Below are 18536 nucleotides of genomic sequence, written 5' to 3'. Positions count from 1 at the left end.
CTTAAAACACCTATGTAAGATAAAGGAAAACCTGAAAACATGGCCTATTGGGGTACTTGAGGACTGAGGTTGAGAACCGCCACTGTAGGCAATGCTTGAATTCTGTACACTTTTTCCTCTGTTCGGATGACTGTTGTTAATATTTTGCTCATACAATTCCTTCATGGGCACCCGGGCTAAGTTTGATTTTTGATCTGATGGTTTAGTTATGTGATGTTACACCTTGTTCACTTATGCTAATCTGTGTCAATTGCTTCACTTGCAACACACTGGGATTTATGTGCCATTTTTAAACTATTAGCACTTTAAGTTTTTGCCACTTTTTTTTTTTTTTTTTTTTTTCAAATTTCTCTTTATTTATTTATATTATAAAACATACATTCAAAATTTTCCATTCAATTTTCACATCATTATAAAACATTCCCCATACACAAAAAAAAAAAAAAATTATCAATACTATTCCATTCAATCCCCCTCCCTTACATAAATTCCCACACTTTTCCTGAGGTACTCAATTCCTCCCATTTCTTCCAATAGTCCGACATCGGTTTTTCTACATATCCCTCTTGTCTAATCTGTTTCTCCATGAAGCACACCTCACTCATCTCATAATTCCACTCTACTATTGTTGGAGCTACTTCCTTTTTCCATTTCCGTGCTATTACGGTTTTAGCTATTGTAGTTATTTGGTACAAAAATTCCATCTCTTTTCGTTTTAGTTTTCCAGATGTATGGGAGAATAATATTGTCTTTATATCAAGATTTATTCTTATACCTGTCAGTTCCTGATATATTTTTATTATCTTACCCCAAAATATTTTTATCTTCCAGCAACTGTACCAAATATGTTCTAAAGTACCCTTCTCCTTCTTACATCTCCAACATAATTCAGAGTTCCGTTTATTTATTTTATTCATAATCACTGAGCTTCTATACCATCTTAATAGAATTTTATAATTTTTTTCTTGATATTTAATAGCTAAGGGTGTTTTATATATTCCTTCAAATACCTCTCCCCACTCTTTCTCTGTCAACTCCTGCCCTATTTCTTTCTCCCATTTTTTTATTCCTGCTATTTTTTTAATATCCCCACCAGGAAGTAATAGATTATATATCTTAGCTAATTTCTTATTTGCTTTATCCTTATTCATTGCTATTTGTTCAAATATGGTTGGTGGTCTATTAATCATTATCTTTATTGGGTCAATAAATGCCCTCAGCTGTAAGTACTGAAACCATTTATTTTTATACTCTTGCCCCAATTCCTGAAACGTTGGAATATTTCCATCATTTAGGATTTGTATTATCCGCTCATGTTCTTCCATATTCCATTTCAAAAATGTATTATCCTTTACAGCTGGACTAAATTCGGGATTACCAAATAAAGGGGTCATAGGGCCTATTAAGGATGATAGTTGCTTTTTCTTTATCATATCATCCCAGATTTTTAAAGTTGTTTTTACAAAGATAGGCATTTCCTTCCTCCCCTAATATGTCTTCCTCCAATTTTATCCATTGCTTGTCTTTTTCATTATGCTGCCAATCGATTATTCTCATTAAAGAGGCAGCTTGTGAATATTTAAAAAAGTCAGGCAATGCTAATCCACCATTATTTTTCGTTCTAATTAATACCTCCCTACCTACTCTAGGGGTCTTATGTGCCCATACAAAGCCTTCTACCATTTCTTTCAGATCTTTCATAATTTTTTTTGATGGTATAATGGGTACAGTTTTTGCCACTTTTTTAACTATTAAAATTCAAGCTGAATTCCGGCCTTACTTTCACAGTTGTACAGGCTCTCTGGCAGCTTGTCATAGTGTACATTTTTAGCTGCAGCAACTTGGATAGATCCCACCTCATTTCCTGGCTTTCTTGATCCATAAGAAAAAGGCCACACAGTACATAAATTTGAGCCAATCTGGTACTCATGGATAGGACACTACCTCCCTAAGACTTGAATTGGTCTCCATTGGTGCTTTAAAGTGGATCATCCCTATGACTGGCCCCTATGGTACTACCTGTTTGGCAAGGATTCACTCCCTGGCCTCATCCCCCTTAACCTTGGCATCCCTACCAATGCTTATCTACATCTTTTTCTTTCCTTTACCTACCTTGGCTACCCCTTTAACCTGTTGCTCATCCCTACCAATGCTTACCTACATCTTTTTCTTTCCTTTACCTACCTTGGCTACCCTGTTGCTCATCACACCGAGAACTATAACTACCTCAAAAACCACTTTTACTATTGCTAACTGAAAGCTGAAAATGTTGGAAAAGTGTATCTTGGATCAAAGGTAAGATAAGTTGGCCTCCCAGTACAACAATACATTTTAACAGCATTAATGGCACAAATTGTTGTGGTTTGGTCCTCCAAAAAGAACACACATCCAACTCTCAATAAGGGCACCAAATATCACAAACTATCATGTCTACAAGGATATATGCCACTCCTTTATTGATTGATATTATTGCACATATTGGTTCTCATAATATACCTTACCTGTCAGGTTTTCTTAGGCTTAGATGACATATATGACAAAACTAGACCTCATGTTCCCTTTATTGTTGAAAACAAACCCTGAAATATACTTTACTTCTTACCTCGTAGCCAGATGGGACCAGCATGTGAGTCCTTCAGGTTTCTGTAGTTCTTCTTCTTCGCTGTCCAAGTAAGATACACAATCATCCAGCAGGCAGTAAGACCCATAAGGACACAAAGCAGAGAGAGCACCTCACGCTCAACCACGGCTACTTCACTGAAGGCAGCACTACTAACAAGAACACAGGTAAGGAGCAACACGTTCAGCCCTAGAAGTCCTGAGAAGAGTCGTCCCCCTTTCTTCCGCAAACTGTGGGGTTTTGCTTTAGTTGGAATATGATCAGTACTGCTTTTCTCAAACTTTTCATCTGGTTCTGAGGATGTGGGTTTGACTGTGGACATGTCATCAACCCCAATGTCCCCCATATTCATGAACTGGAAAAGAATTAAAAAAAATGTTGCCCACTGGTTTCTAAGTATTATTACTTTTTAACTTTGCATTATATGTTAATTCAATTTTTCAGGTATGGAAATAGTACAGAAGGTGAATTGCATCATTGATACTAGATCATTAGATTTGCATTTTTGACACACAAGCAGACTTTTAAATGAACATTCGTACGAAAGGTTTCATGAGTACATTCCATGACTTGAACATTTTTATTTGAAAGTACTTAAAACAATGAAGTATTGGATGTTTATGGACTATTTTTGGATTTAAGGATATAATTTAGCATCACTTTAAAAGTACTACTGTTACTAGGACTACTGTTACTAGGACAGGAACACAGGCAACAATAAAAACATGCATGCACACATACAGTATCTCACAAAAGTGAGTACACCCCTCTCATTTTTGTAAATATTTTATTATATCTTTTCATGTGACAAAACTGAAGAAATTACAATTTGCTACAATGTAAAGTAGTGAGTGTACAGCTTGTATAATAGTGTAAATTTGTCCCCTCATAATAACTCAACACACAGCCATTAATGTCTAAACTACTGGCAACAAAAGTGAGTACATCCCTAAGTGAAAATGTCACTTGGTTAATTGGGCCCAATTAACCATTTTCCCTCCCTGGTGTCTTGTGACTCAGGTCTCAGGTGTAAATGGGGAGCAGGTGTGTTAAATTTGGTGTTATCGCTCGCTCTCTCTACTGTTCACTGTAATTTCAACATAGCACCTCAAGAACTCTCTGGAGATCTGAAAAAAAATTGTTGCACTACATAAAGATGGCCTAGGCTATAAGAAGATTGCCAAGACCCAGAAACGGAGCTTAACGGGACAGGTTCCACTCAGAACAGGCCTCACCATGGTCGACCAAAGAAGCTGAGTGCACATGCTCAGCGCCATATCCAGAGGTTGTCTTTGGGAAATAGACGTATGAGTGCTGCCAGCATTGCTGCAGAAGTTAAATGGCTGGGGGGTCAGTCTGTCAGTGCTCAGACCATACGCCGCACACTGCATCAAATTGTTTTGCACACCTCCAAGACGACCACTGCCTTGCTAAAGATGCTGAGGGTAAAGGTGATGGACTGACCAAGCATGTCTCTAGACCTAATCCCTATTGAGCATCTGTGGGGCATCCTCAAACGGAAGGTGGAGGAGCACAAGGTCTCTAACATCCACCAGCTCCGTGATGTTGTCATGGAAGAGAGAAAGAGGACTCCAGAGGCAACTTGTGAAGCTCTGGTGAACTCCATGCCCAAGAGGGTTAAGGCAGTGCTGGAAAATAATGGTGGCCACACAAAATATTGACATTTTGGGCCCAATTTGGACATTTTCACTTAGGGGTGTACTCACTTTTGTTGCCAGCGGTTTAGGCATTAATGGTTGTATGTTGAGTTATTTTGAGGGGACAGCAAATTGATATTGTTATACAAGCTGTACACTCACTACTTTACATTGTAGCAAAGTGTTAGTTCTTCAGTGTTGTCACATGAAAAGATATAATAAAATATTTACAAAAATGTGAGGGGTGTAATCACTTTTGTGAGATACTGTACAATACATGTGCTTGTGTTTCTGCCCTGTCCCCAAAAAAGAAATATCCCATCACCTCCTGGTACTATGACACCCTGCCTACGTGGAAGTGGAGAAATCTTCCCAAAGGCAACACAAACAGAATAACACCCTATTACAGCCAAAATGTTTCAGGGGGTAATACAGTCACTCTTCATCAGGGCTTAGAATACTTTATGAAAATAAATGGTATATGAACTCCATGGAAATCCTGTATTCTTACTATGCCACTGCAGCCAGTAACATACATGGGACTAGTAAACTATATCAATAAAAACCTCTTACCTCTGTACAAAACAAAAAAAAAAAGTTTTGGATGGAGCTGAGCTTTTATTATATTCAAATTCCATGATGTTTCTATAAAGCACAAATTGGCTGCTCGCTTTGTAAGCGAATTTCGCCCAGGGCTTAGTAAAAGAGGGGTCTTCTATGATCCAATCATGTGCAAGCAAAAATGTTGTTTATTCTTATTTTCCCTGCACAACATTGGGTATTCTTTGTAAAGCGAAAATTTACTACATTTACTTAGATCTGTGGCAGATTCCCTTGCCATAAGAAGAACCTAGTAAATCAACCCTTTTGTGTTAGGTTACTAAAAGATTAGTGTTATTTTTTTCAAGGATTTTCATAGGAATTATGGATCTATACAGGTTCCTTTATGTACCTAATGGTATAAATATATACAGTACATGCATTCATAGACAATAGAAAAGTAAATGTTTAGCCGGATATGCATTTTTCAGGATATACAATGTTGACTTTTGTGTAAGGTAGCTGTATTTACATACGATATCTGCAGGCCAAGGACTGAATAATCTGAACAGGACTATTGCACTCTTTTTATAAGCAATTGAATTTTGCAGGTTTACATAAAAAGTTAAAGCAAATTGACAAGTCACGTGAAAAAAAAGCAAAGGTTATGGCTCCTGTATGGCGTAAACGTACTGGTATGTATCGAATGCAATTCAGACAGCTCAGTTCTGTCTGAGTTTATGAGTGAGGTGAAGGTTCTGGGTGTCACTGTTAGAATAAGATACCAATAACAGAATCTTATCTTATATTATCTATCTTAGATAAGACTGATTGTTAGGTTTTAGCAAACTAGCTGCAACTTTGATCTAAATTTTATAGCGCATAATCTTGTTTTTCTCCTTTCCTAATGCATGTACAGTATAGAACTATAAGACTTTTTCTGTTTTGCATTCACCAACTGTTCTTAAAGTGTACCTAAAGCCCATTTATTTTTTTTTGACAGAAGGAAAGAGTAAAGCCTCGTACACATGATCCGATTTTTGGCAGGGAATTGTGCGATGACAGACTGTTTGCCTAAAATCCGACCGTTGGTACGCTCCATCAGACAATTGTTGTCCAACTTTCCACCAACAAATGTTGGATGGCAGGCTAGTAAATTTTTGGTGGACAATGGTATGTTGTCAGATTTTCCTATTGTATGTACACAAGTCTGTCACACAAAAGTACAAACACGCATGCTCGGAATCAATGCTCACCAAACATTAGCAGAATATTCCCAAAGGGTGGCGCTCAAAAGCTGAAATTCCACGTAGTACGTCACTACATTGGTGTTTGTTTGCCGGCAATTGTGTACGGTTTGTATGCAAGACAAGTTCACGGCACACGCACTTTGGACAAAAGTCTGGTGCTTTGTCTGCCAACAATCCGATCGTGTGTACGATCGAGGCTTTAGAGGGCATGTTCGCATTGCACTTTGTGTTCCCACAGTTAGAGATGAGCTTTATTCCATATGTATGGAGTGTTTGCCTTTCCTTGCATCAGCCACTAAAGCCTCATACACAGATTTTGTATGGTCATTATACTCTTGACCCCTAATATCGAGTATTCTCAGCAATATCGTATGATCTCATATCATGTCACAGTTTAAATAGGTAGAGTAACAACGGCACTTCAATAAAACATAACATTTAACACAACACAACATAACATACATTTGAATGTACTAGGGCAGGGATCTCCAAACTTTCTAAAGGAGGGCCAGTTTACTGTCCCTCAGAATTTATAAGGGTTGAACTACTTTCAATGAGAGTAGAAAAATCCCTGGGAGTAGACAATGGGGGTTATTTACAAAAGGCAAATCCACTTTGCACTACAAGTGCACTTCAAGTGCACTTGAAAGTGCACATGGAAGTAAAGTCGCTTTAAATCTGAGGGGTAGATCTGAAATGAGGGGAAGCTCTACTGATTTTATCATCCAATCATGTGCAAGCTAAAATGCTGTTTTTTATTTTCCTTTCATGTCCTCTTCGGATCTACAGCAACTTCACTTCCAAGTGTACTTGTAGTGCAAAGTTGAGTTGCCTTTAGTAAATAACCCCCAATGTCTTAGCCCTGGTGGTTAGTGGGAGAATTTTTTTTTTATAGCGTCTGTGGTCAGTAATTAGAGGAATAGTGCCCCATCATTGGTATGCGTTGAGGGATTATTGCCATATTGTTGGTGTCAGTGGGAGGAATAGTGCCCAATTGTTTATATCAGTGGAAGGAATTATGATCCATTGTTGGAGTCAGTGGAGGGAATAATGCCCCATCTCTAAATGAAGGGACCTTAAGAACCTCCATGTTCCAGTGAATTCTGAAGCCCAATTAAAAAAGACATGCAAAGTCTTCTTGGAAAGAATTTAAATTGATTTTGTATGGTTATTACATTGACACTCTTGACCTCTAATTTCTAGTATTCTCAGCAATATCATTTGATCTCATATCATGTCACAGTTTAAATAGGTACAGTAACAATGGCACTTCAATAAAACATAACATTTTAATGTACTAGGGCCAAGGTCGCCAAACTTTCTAAAGGAGGGCCAATTTACTGTCCTTCAGAATTTAGAAGGGTCGAACTGTGGGCCAATGAAAGTAGAAAATTCCCTAGTGGCAGTAGTAGTAGACAATGTCTCAGCCCTGGTGTGTAATGGAAGTAAAAAATGATATAGCATCCATGGTCAGTAGTCAGAGGAAAAGTGTCCGATCATTGGTATGAGTTGGAGGATTATCGCCATATTGGTGTCAGTAGGCAGAATAGTGCCCAATTGTTTATATCAGTGGAAGGAATTATGATCCATTGTTGGAGTCAGTGGAGGGAATAATGCCCCATCTCTCAATGAAGGGACTTTGAGAACCTCCATGTTCCAGTGAATTCTGAAGCCCAATTTGTATGGTTATTACACTCTTGACATCTAATATCTAGTATTCTCAGCACTATCATATAATCTCATATCATGTCACAGTTTAATGTCAGTACAGTATCAATGGCACTTCAATAAAAGATAATATTTGAATGTACTAGGGCAGGGGTCTCCAAACTTTCTAAAGGAGGGCCAGTTTACTGTCCCTCAGAATTTAGGTGGGTTGAATTGAGAGTAGAAACTTCCCCGGTGGCAGTGGGGGGAGACAATGGAGGGGAGGGGGGATTTACTAAAACTGGAGAGTGCAAAATCTGGTGCAGCTCTACATAGAAACCAATCAGCTTCCATGTTTTAATGTTAAAGCTTAATTGAACAAGCTAAAGTTACAATCTGATTGGCTTCCATCCACAGCTGCACCAGATTGAGTTCTCCAGTTTTAGTAAATCCCTCCCAAAGTCTCAGCCCTGGTGGTCAGTGGAAGTAAAATAATTATATAGCGCCTGTGGTCAGTGAGTTGGAGGATTATTGGAGGATTATTATAGTGTTGGTGTCAGTGGGAGGAATAGTGTCCAATTGTTTATATCAGTGAAGAAGAAAATAGAATGACCCATAGTTGGAGTCAGTTAAGTGAATAATGCCCCATCATTGGTGTCAGTGGAAGTGAAAATGCCACATTATTGCTATCAGTGGGAGGAAAAGTTTCCTACTGTTTTGGAAAGTGGAGAGAATGGTGCCTCATTGTTGATGTAAGTGGGAGGAATTATGCCCAGTACTAATGGTGGTAGTGCCCCAAGAGCCAGATAAAGGCAAGCAAAGGGCAGCAGATCAGAAACCACTGTACTGTATTAGGACAATTAAAAAACAGGGTTGGAGAGTTCAGCTCTGAACGAAAGGACTTTGAGTACCTCTGTGATGCAGTGAATTCGGAAATGATGTATTAAAAAATACATAAAAGCTAGCCTCCAAAAGGATTTTAAATTAATTTTACATGGCTGTTACACTCTCTAATTTATCTGTATTTTGATTATCACAGTTAAAATCTTATAGATGAGTTGCTTTTAGGAACCAACGTTGAACACTGCAGAAGGCTGGTTAAGAAGTAAATTGACCAGTTAGGACATTCATGTTTTAACTGGCCAAACAGAAATTTGCTTTCATAAAACCATCTAGTATTCAGATTCTGATCAAAATGCAATTGGCAATGAATGAACACTAAGTAACCAGAATGAGTGTAATAGTAGATCTTTTCATTTATGAGTGTAACTTAGATGGCTTCTGTTGTGCAGTTGATGATTGCTCAGCTCCAGTACAGAAAAGCTGGTGCCACCAGACAAATTTACAATGAGATCTGCTAGTGTATGACTAGACTCACCCTTACTAGGGGCAATTTTGCCGAGATTAATACATTTTCAACTTACCTGTTACTCTTTAATTTTATAGTCTCTTGTTCCTCTATTCAGTTCTTAAGATCAGTTCCACACTCTGTAATTTTGAGCTGCGATTTCTGGTTGTTGTGTATCATTTGAAAGTCTGGATTCTTCAGGATCTGGATTTTCTTTGTGTACAGGTCTCGCTTTAATTAATCCCACTTCTGATTAATCTGTGCAATAATTCTAATTGTTCATGAGGAATTAACTGTATGCTTTCTTCTGGTATTCAAATTCTGAGGTTTACCGGTTATAAAATTTGAAGACCTTGGAATACAAACTTGCTTTTCTGATCAGTGGATGAAATCCTCGTTGATGTGGATTTTAAAATTCCAGAGGAAACCCTCTGCTTTATATTGATTATCTACCTGGGACTTATAACCTGAACGTGTGTATCAGGATATCTATTTATACAGAGTCACTCTGTAATGCTTGTTGTCTGTGGGTCCATTTACAGAGATGAGGTTCCTCTTTTTGAAGATTTATGCTGTGTTTTGTGACTGATTTATACATTGTGATAATATGATATTATAAACTTTTCACTCTGAACTAGATTGAATTTGAAGTGAATTAGATGATTTAGAGTTGCTTATATAACAAGGACTAAGAGAAAATACTTTGCTGCCTTAAGATAAAAGGATAAGAACATCTGCTCCCACGGTAGGCAGTTAATTATTCACTAAACTTTTTGTTACTGTTGTATGCATTTTCATTGTGTTTTGTTGTATGCATAAAAACCTAAAAATTATGCAGTGTTAAAGACACTCTCAATTTTTCCCATCATTTAACCTGAGCATTTAAGGATAAAGATTTTTGCATGTTCATGTTAATAGCCACTCCGTGTATAATACATAAGCACACCTGTGGACTGTTGAGTGTTCGGTAATGGAATAGCCAGTGATCTAATGGGTTGGAATTCTCTACTGACAAAGCAGAGAGAAAATTTACTCATATTTCCCATAAGGGCCCGTTCATACCAGTGTGTTTAAAAACAAATTTTCTTTTTGTTACAACATTTTTAACATGCAGTTTAATTTAATGCAAGACAATATGCATTTTTTACACACTTTTTTCCAATTTGCTCCCTAGCGCATGAAATCATAGGCATGTGACTCAAATCCGAATTGACTGTGTTCTCAACCATTTGACCACCATTGACTATAATGAAATGCACATATTTTAAAAGATGTGGCAAGCATAGTTACATAGTAGATGAGGTTGAAAAAAAAACACAAGTCCATCAAGTCGAACCTACGTGTGTGATTATATGTCAGTATTACATTGTATATCCCTGTGTGTTGTGGTCGTTTAGGTGCTTATCTAATAGTTTCTTGAAACTATCAATGCTCCCTGCTGAGACCACTGCCTGTGGAAGGGAATTCCACATCCTTGCCTCTCTTGCAGTAAAGGACCCTCTACATAGTTTAAGGTTAAACATCTTTTCTTCTAATTTTAATGAGTGGCCACGAGTCTTGTTAAACTCCCTTCTGTGAAAAAGTTTTATCCCTATTGTGGGGTTGCCAGTACGATATTTGTATATTGAAATCATATCCCCTCTCAAGCGTCTCTTCTCCAGAGAGAATAGGTTCAGTGCTTGCAACCTTTCCTCATAACTAATATCCTCCAGACCCTTTATTAGCTTTGTTGCCCTTCTTTTTACTCGCTCCATTTCCAGTACATCCTTCCTGAGGACTGGTGCCCAGAACTGGACAGCATACTCTAGGTGCAGCCAGGCCAGAGTCTTGTAAAGCGGGAGGAAATTTGACTGGCCTTCACAGAGTCCTGACCTCAACCCAATAGAACACCTTTGGGATGAATTTGAGCGGAGACTGTAAGCGAGGTCTTCTCGTCCAACATCAGTGCCTGATCTCACAAATGCACTTCTGGAAAAATGGTCAAAGAAGATTAAAATTGGCATCACCTGTGTGTACTGGGCTCTTGTCACCATGACAGAAAGTGAGAAGAGCCCCTTAGGGCTTTTTTTCTATCATATCCAAAGCTAAAAATAAAATATTAGGCTGGCCTTCCACTTAAAAAAATGAATATCCAACTACCAACTAGGCTAAAATGGCAATTTGTTTGTTATCTATATGGTCTGTATAGAGCCATTCTGGGGAAAACAAGGGAGAAGGTGGTTTGTTCAAAAGTCTATCAGTTACTCTGTCCCTTTGTTGTCATGCTTTTTGGAAAAACCATGGGTGAGTAGTAGATGGATGGCTAGGACAGTAGAAAACTAAGGAGAACTTTAGCAGTATGAGCTGATCCTGTCATTAGTCACACAAATGAGCTTAACGTACGTCATAATTTGACATTTTTAAGATAATGGTTGCTGACAGGTTCAGTGTGTGTGGCAAATATCTATTTTCTATAAATTCTATACATCGTTTCATGGTGTTTTACTCGGTTATCTGACATTTTCCTAGCCTGTTCTTTGACACAAAATGTCATGGGAGAAGAAAGGAGCAGAGAACAGCTATGTGTATCTAGTTATAAATTCTCTGCCCAACAGCCGATTATCATTTCAAGCTATATTTTTGATGCAGCCTCATGTTACCAATGCACCTAGACTATCTGCTTCAAAGTCATAAAACAACCATCTATTATTATTAACGTAAATAGCCATGACAAGCAATTGACTTAAGTAAACTTAGATAGTATAAATACCAACAAATAGATATTAGTGAATATATCCACGTAGTAGATGATATGACATGCATGGGACTGATATGCAGCCTGAAAAAATTCACTAAGAATGTGGAGTCTGGTAATATTTTAATCTTCCATGGTTTTCCACTTATTTAACATATTCTTCTTTTGCATTTTCTTATAATTAGGATAAATGCACATGGCTTCTCATCCAGATCCACTACACAGATAAACCGTATGTTCTTCAGCCCAGCTGATGAGTACCAGGCACGGTGCAGGCAATACAAGGCCATTATTTGTATGTACGGTAATTTACCTTTGTTCACCACAGCACATAGAGTAGAGTGAAAAAAAAAGACCAACCTCGAGCGTTTAAAAAAAAAAAATTTTCAATTTAAATGCTTACCAATTTTCTAAACATAGGTAGTAGATCAACTTGGTCTTCCACTTTCATTTTTGCGGCTTATGTCTCTCCTTCTGCAAAAAAATAAATAAAAAATCTTTAGGTATTATATTTTTTTTCTGGGAGATTCCCACGTTCGACTTAAATGTAACTGTAAGGGTTCCTGATTATCCAAAGAAAGAAAGATGCACACTAATGACAAGGACCCCCAGTTGAATTAACCAATAAACTATGATAATGTAAGTAATGGACCTTGCAGAATCCAGTGCACTGTTTATTAGCTCCTAAATCCAAGTAACAACTTAACTTAATTCATAAGGACAGGTCAATTATACAAAAGTGGCTATCCTCATCTGCACCAAATCCTTGGGAACCAGTGATTTTGAGTAGGGTGTTAATTTTCAGAGTACCCTTTTGATTTACCTGGCCAAAGAATACCATTTTACCAGCTGTTAGTTATATACAGTAGCAAGGGCAAACATGCTTGCAAAACTTCATCTGTGGGTAAATACTAAAAGAAATAATGGAGTTTTACAGTTATGACTTTGCTTCCTCATGGATTCCATTGAGATGTGTGGTATTGGGGTGATTAGGAGGCAGATGCATTTTCCAATTAGTTATGCCAGTCCTACCTACATTTTAGGACATGACAGCCCATGTTTATCAAACAGAACAGAACAGTTTACATAGAAATCAGTTGTCCATGCAGGGGTTTCCACCATCAACATGAAAAGCCAAATGAAAGTACCAAGCTACATGGCTTCTTTGTCGGCAGCACCACTGCTTTTCTTATCAGTCCCTCTGATGGCGTTGCCCAGCTTTCCTGGTTTATTTGCCTCATTCAGGCTTTAGTTGCAGACACCCCGATAGGAGCCCACCTGACTCCTGGGATGAGACCTCCTGAATCCTGGTTGCTGGCTGGGCACCTCTGACCCCTAGTTGAGACCTCCTGTCTCCAATATGGAAACTGTCTTCAAAATAGGAGCCTTGAGCTATTCTCAGGCTTGAGTATATAACAGTTATGCTCACCTGTATACTCACACAGGCTGCAGGCATTTAGTAAAATCCAGACACAGGGTTCTGTCCCACCCAAAACACCCTGGAACTTTCAAGGTCCAGGCTCCAATCCAGGTTTACAGAATCCACAGACAGCCTAAAACACAGCTTTCTCTACTCAGAAACAAAAGGCTGTAACCTCGCATTAAGCTATAATATGAAAACAATGTCATTTTCTCCTACATTTTCAAAGTGACTGGGCCTCGCATTGTCACAGCTGATTTGTACATTCATCTTTCAGATTGAAATCGTTAGTGATTTTGTTAGTAAGTAGTTATACTATCTAGCTGTTTAATTGTGTTACAGTGTTCTTTCATGTTAAAACATCGGCTAACATCTTTAATATCTAAACCTTTATATCTCAGCACATACGGACTATTTCAGAAACCTTTTTATTCGGCCTGTAACATGCCATTTTCTCCTGTATTTCATATTTTTGGAATAGGTGCTTGTCACAGTGGGGTCACTTTGGACACAGGGTGAATAAAAGAAACCCCTGATATGGTCTGTGATAGCCATATTCAAGGCTGTATATACATTGTATATAGATTGGATGTACACTGTATATGGGGGTTAAGTATCATTGCTGTGAGGAATTAAGTTGTTTTGCATTTCTATTGTTCATTTAAGTCTGTCCTTGTGTGTATTGTAAAGTGCCAGACAGACTGGCTGCCAACCCTTTGTGAAAAGATGTGTATTGGGTGGGATCGTTTGAAGCCTAGCAGACGTCAGGATGAGGTGTTGAGTCTTGGGATGTGTGGGTGGAGCTGGGCCCTTGTTCATGTTAAAGCATGTGCCTTGAATTGTGTATAAAGTTACAATGTTTCTCATTAATAAAGTCATTCCTACTACAGAAGAGACAGAGTGTGTCTCGTCTTTTTGCCAGAGGGGTCGGCTCCTATAGGAAAGGGTCGTTTAGCTGTGGATATTGGTAGCGAGTGGATGTGTGTCTAGGAGAGGGAACATCGTAAACGGCGTTAACCCCCTTTATATTAGGGGTGCCGTTACAGTGCTCTAGAAAGTTATACTCTAATAACTTAAAGCGAAGCTCCAGGCTCCCCTCCCCAAATTTTTTTTTAAAGTCAGCAGCTAACTTTTAGTATAAGTATAACTGACTTTTAGTATAAAGACATTTACCTAACTCTAGATTCAGCAATATCCTCACCTGAACCGATTTTTCAGTCGGCTTCGGGTGCAGGCACAGGTGTCAGAAGTAAGGGAGGCTTCACATCCGGTTTCCTACTGCACATATGCGTGTCACTCTGTGCCTTGTGAATGGTCCTATAGTCTTCTGGGACTTGTGATGTGTCTCAGAAGACTGCAGGAAAAGGAAAGGGCTGATCCGAACCCAAAGTGGGAGTGGATACCTGTCAAAACCAGGTACCCACTCCCCCCCCCCCGCAAAAAAAAGTGCCAAATGTGGCAGAGAAGGGGGAAATTGTGCAAACAAGTGGAACTGTTTATTGGAGCTCTGCTTTAACATGAGTTGATAGACCTCTTCAATCTTTTAATCTGAGTTTTTAAAACTAAATTTTTTTTCTTTTTTTTAGTTTTGGATAGTGAGTGAAAGTGTTTAAAAAAAACTATTAGGTTTGTATTGCTGTCTGCATCTCTTCTGGGGGGTGCATCTATACTGTTTCTTTTGGTGACCATTGTTACAAGCATAGAAAGTAATGAGAGAATCCCAAAATTTTACGGTTGTCACCAGAACAGGAAAATAGGCAAATCTTCCAATATGGAAACCTTTAAGTGCTAATTGAGTCTCCCTCACTCTCTATTGACATCAAAAATGACATTGGTTTTAACCTTTCCCTATCCAAAACTAAAGCAAAAGTTTTGGCTTTACATATACTTTAAAATAAGTAATAAAGCACTAAGTTAAGCAAGGCTGACTTGCCACTTATGCTGCCTCAAACATACATTGTTGGCTTTGTTCATGTTCTACTATATCATAGCTTCTTGACTTTGTTAACAAACCTATAAAAACTCGTATACATAATTTTTGTATTGTGTTATAAAGCTTACTATTTATATTATTATTTAGAATGCTTAAAAAATGTATATGATTCATTTTTTTGATCATGCTTATTATAAAGCTTAATATTTTATAATGCATATTAAAAAGGGAGTTCCGTTCATTGCCCTATAATGTACTACTGTCGTAATCATATGACACTGTCAGGTAGCAGTATGGTAATCTTCCACTGTTAATCCTCTTCAAACATTTTCTGCAAGGTACAGTACAGTCATTTTTGCTTCTCCTTAATAATTTATATTTCGTTTTACGTAATCTAAAATTATCATCCTTCATTAAAAACTTTTCAATTATATCTATTTATACCATGTACAAGTTACCACATTGCATGACATGAGAGAAAAGCACATTGTTAGTGCATGAATATTGACTGTACAGAACAGAAAAAAAATGTCAACGGACTCTTTTCAAGACTGTCTGCCTAGAGAGGTCATATCTTTGTTATGTCTCAAGTGATATACAGTACCCACTTTAAACTGGAGAGCCTATACAGTGGCTGCAATGTTCCCTTATGAGTGATATGACACACCGCAGATGTATTAAAGGATTATTATCATGGTGTAAGAAGAAATAGGAAGGAGAGTCAAAGTAAACTTTTGAATTATATTGTGATTCTACTTCCAAAAGGTTCTCAAAACCAGACATGACCAAAACATATAGTGCAAATCTCACCCAGCATCTGCAACAGCTCTAGGGAGTAGAAGGATAGATCACATGTAATTTAGAAAGGTGTACAGTACCATCTGGAAACAATTTTGTACCCAGATTCCTGATACCGATTACTTATAGATGATTTGTAGGACAATGTATTTTTGAACATTCAGTTAGGAAAGGTAATTTGGAGATTTCTCTTCCACTGATGCAAATAAGGCAGTGGTCTCTATGCAGCTTCTTGCAAGAGTAGTTGGTATGCCCATGATAATACATGAAAAAATGGACCAGAACTTCGACATTCGTGTTCAAATTTCATCAAATTCCTAGCAAGGAGGCTAACCTCAGGTAATAAGTGACTAACAGTGAGTTGCAGGACATTTCATGTGGCATAAGCCATATACCTTTCAGATAAGTAAAGAAGAGCCTCATGTCTATTTTGGTGACAAAGTGTGTCAAAAGGATGCATCCTCCTGGCCAGGTGGGAAGTTGGGACTTCCAAATAATAGAATTAGAAGGGAATAGAGAGAAAGGGAAGAGAGGTACTATGGTTAGAGAACAGCTTGATACAGATTTGCCAAGTAGCTGCTATGGTTGGATATATGGCCAAAGCTAAAGAGGGACGTGTCAGGCTCCTTTGAAGTACCTTTAATTGTGTAAAGCTGGCCATACATGGATCAGTTATTTTTTTTTCTTGATCAGTCAGCCCACTGATCAAAAAAATGGATTAATTTCCCCAACCACACATTCAAGGTGGATAAAGAAATCCTCCCTGCTGTGCAATTGTATTCTGACAGCAGGACTCACGGGTGAGTGATGAAGTAAGACATTGAAAGATTTTACAAAAAGGGGGCCAAAAGGGCTTAACATTTTTTATAGAACAATAGGGTGAATCTGTTAGATGCTAGGGCTATTTTCATATTTGTATGTTTTATCATTGAAGCAAACTCTGAGTTATCTGTGTTCTCGGGCTTCAGCATCTAGAGATGGGAGTCCCACACATGAGGGGTAATCCTTTATTCTAGTACTATATAATTCAAGTTGTAACTGGTAAAAGGAAGGAGTGAAGTTGTAAAGTTTAGTATAATAATTTATTACAAATGGAATGGTTTAATACCATAATCCCTGAACATGGTGGCAATATCCTGTACAAGAGAAGTTGTAGAGCCATCCATCTTAATTCAGAAAATTGATTTGCTGTAGTGATTGTCATTTTCTTAAAAAAAAAAGTCATCTGAATTTAACTTAAGAGGCTTTTGCTCTGTTAAGGCATAAGGTTTGAAGGCATTGTCTAAGGAGTGTCAGATCTATCAAGATATCTTAAGATTGCTTGTTTTGTGTATGGTTTCCAAGTAGTGGATTTGAACAAGCCAAATGACTTTGCCAGTTTGTTTCTTGTGTTGTGAACCAATTTTAATTAATATCCCTCTGAGGAAAGGTTCATGATCCCATGAACAATCAGATTGTGCTGAGGAATCAGTTGATAACTGAAGGGAAACATTAGCCAGTGAGATAAGTGCTAAAATTAGTGACAGCAGGAGGGAGAACAGCAATCGGGAATAGTGGAATACCTGTTAACTCCTCATCATTTCATTTCTAGAATTATTTCTGGATAATTCTACAATGGATAATTCTATAATGGAAGCTACATTTTCTCCATCCCGCTCTAACCTCTTAATGGAGTGTTGAGAGGAGCTCTGCATCTTTGGAGATATGAACTCCTTCAAGAGCCTGTTGTTGATGCCATGAGGGTTCCAGATCATGTCACTGACAACCAATTAAACCTATCTTTTTACAGTTTATTTTCCTAAAAGTTAAATTAGGTTTGGATCTGACTTTTAAAGATGATGCTCACACTGGGAAGCTACAGACCAGTGGTTTTAAGAATGCATCAACAATAAATAATATATTAAATATTGACAATTGTCACCTTAATTTTTATAATAAAATCTATATCTGTTGGTGAAATGATAAGTTGAATAACGCTTTTCTGAGTCTGAAACATTTCATATAGAAAAAGAAAAATATGTAGATGTATTACTAAAAAAGGAATTATCCAAGCTAAATGATAATACGTGCTAAGAACATAATGAGCAAAAAAGACAAGTGACAGATTGTATTTTCTCAACCTTTTAGAAGACAACAATCAGGCTTTTTGTAAAGTACGGTTTCTTTTCCACAGTCTACAGTATGGAAATACAACAAAATTGTGAAAACGGTCAAAGATACTATATTTAGTTACATGCGCCAAGAAGCAATGGGGGAGATTTACTAAAACTGGAGCACTCAGAATCTGGTGCAGCTGAGCATGGCAGCCAACTTTATTTTATTTAATTACGCTGTGACAACAAAACCTGGAGGCTGATTGGTTTCTATGCATAGCTGCAACAGATTTTGCCCTCTCCAGGTTTAGTAAATTAACCCCAATATGTTGGATGCACTATGAGGTCTATATAAAAAATAATTGGGAAAACATTTCAGGGACTCTAATTTTGCATAAGTGACTTGTCTAAAGTTTCTCCAGACTTTTTTTGAAACAGCATGGAAAGATTTTACATCTTTTTATTTCCAGATTATTGATAGAATGCTTTTTTGGA

General features: G+C 37.7%; 1 protein-coding gene across 2 annotated transcripts in view; it reads right to left on the bottom strand.

Annotated features, from left to right (window-relative positions):
• Nucleotides 1-18536, bottom strand: part of LOC143935663 (proton channel OTOP2-like) — a 58923-nt gene that overhangs the window by 30771 nt on the left and 9616 nt on the right. Inside the window, exons 2-3 of one of the 2 annotated variants that reach the window (XM_077459694.1) lie at nucleotides 12201-12271; nucleotides 2603-2975 (exon numbers count right to left, since the gene is read on the bottom strand). In XM_077459694.1, coding sequence (XP_077315820.1) covers nucleotides 2603-2975; nucleotides 12201-12248 — 421 coding nt within the window. In that variant the 5' untranslated portion in view covers nucleotides 12249-12271. Of the gene's footprint in view, nucleotides 1-2602; nucleotides 2976-9139; nucleotides 9548-12200; nucleotides 12272-18536 lie in introns of those variants that run through there. The other variant, XM_077459695.1, reaches the window with a different exon arrangement.

The sequence above is a fragment of the Lithobates pipiens genome, unplaced genomic scaffold (genome assembly GCF_037356315.1).
Source record: "Lithobates pipiens isolate NorthernLeopardFrog02 unplaced genomic scaffold, aLitPip1_a1.2 Scaffold_28, whole genome shotgun sequence".
Classification (NCBI taxonomy): Eukaryota; Metazoa; Chordata; class Amphibia; order Anura; family Ranidae; genus Lithobates; species Lithobates pipiens.
Note: the sequence above shows the minus strand (reverse complement) of the source record. Positions and strands in the feature narration are given on the sequence as shown.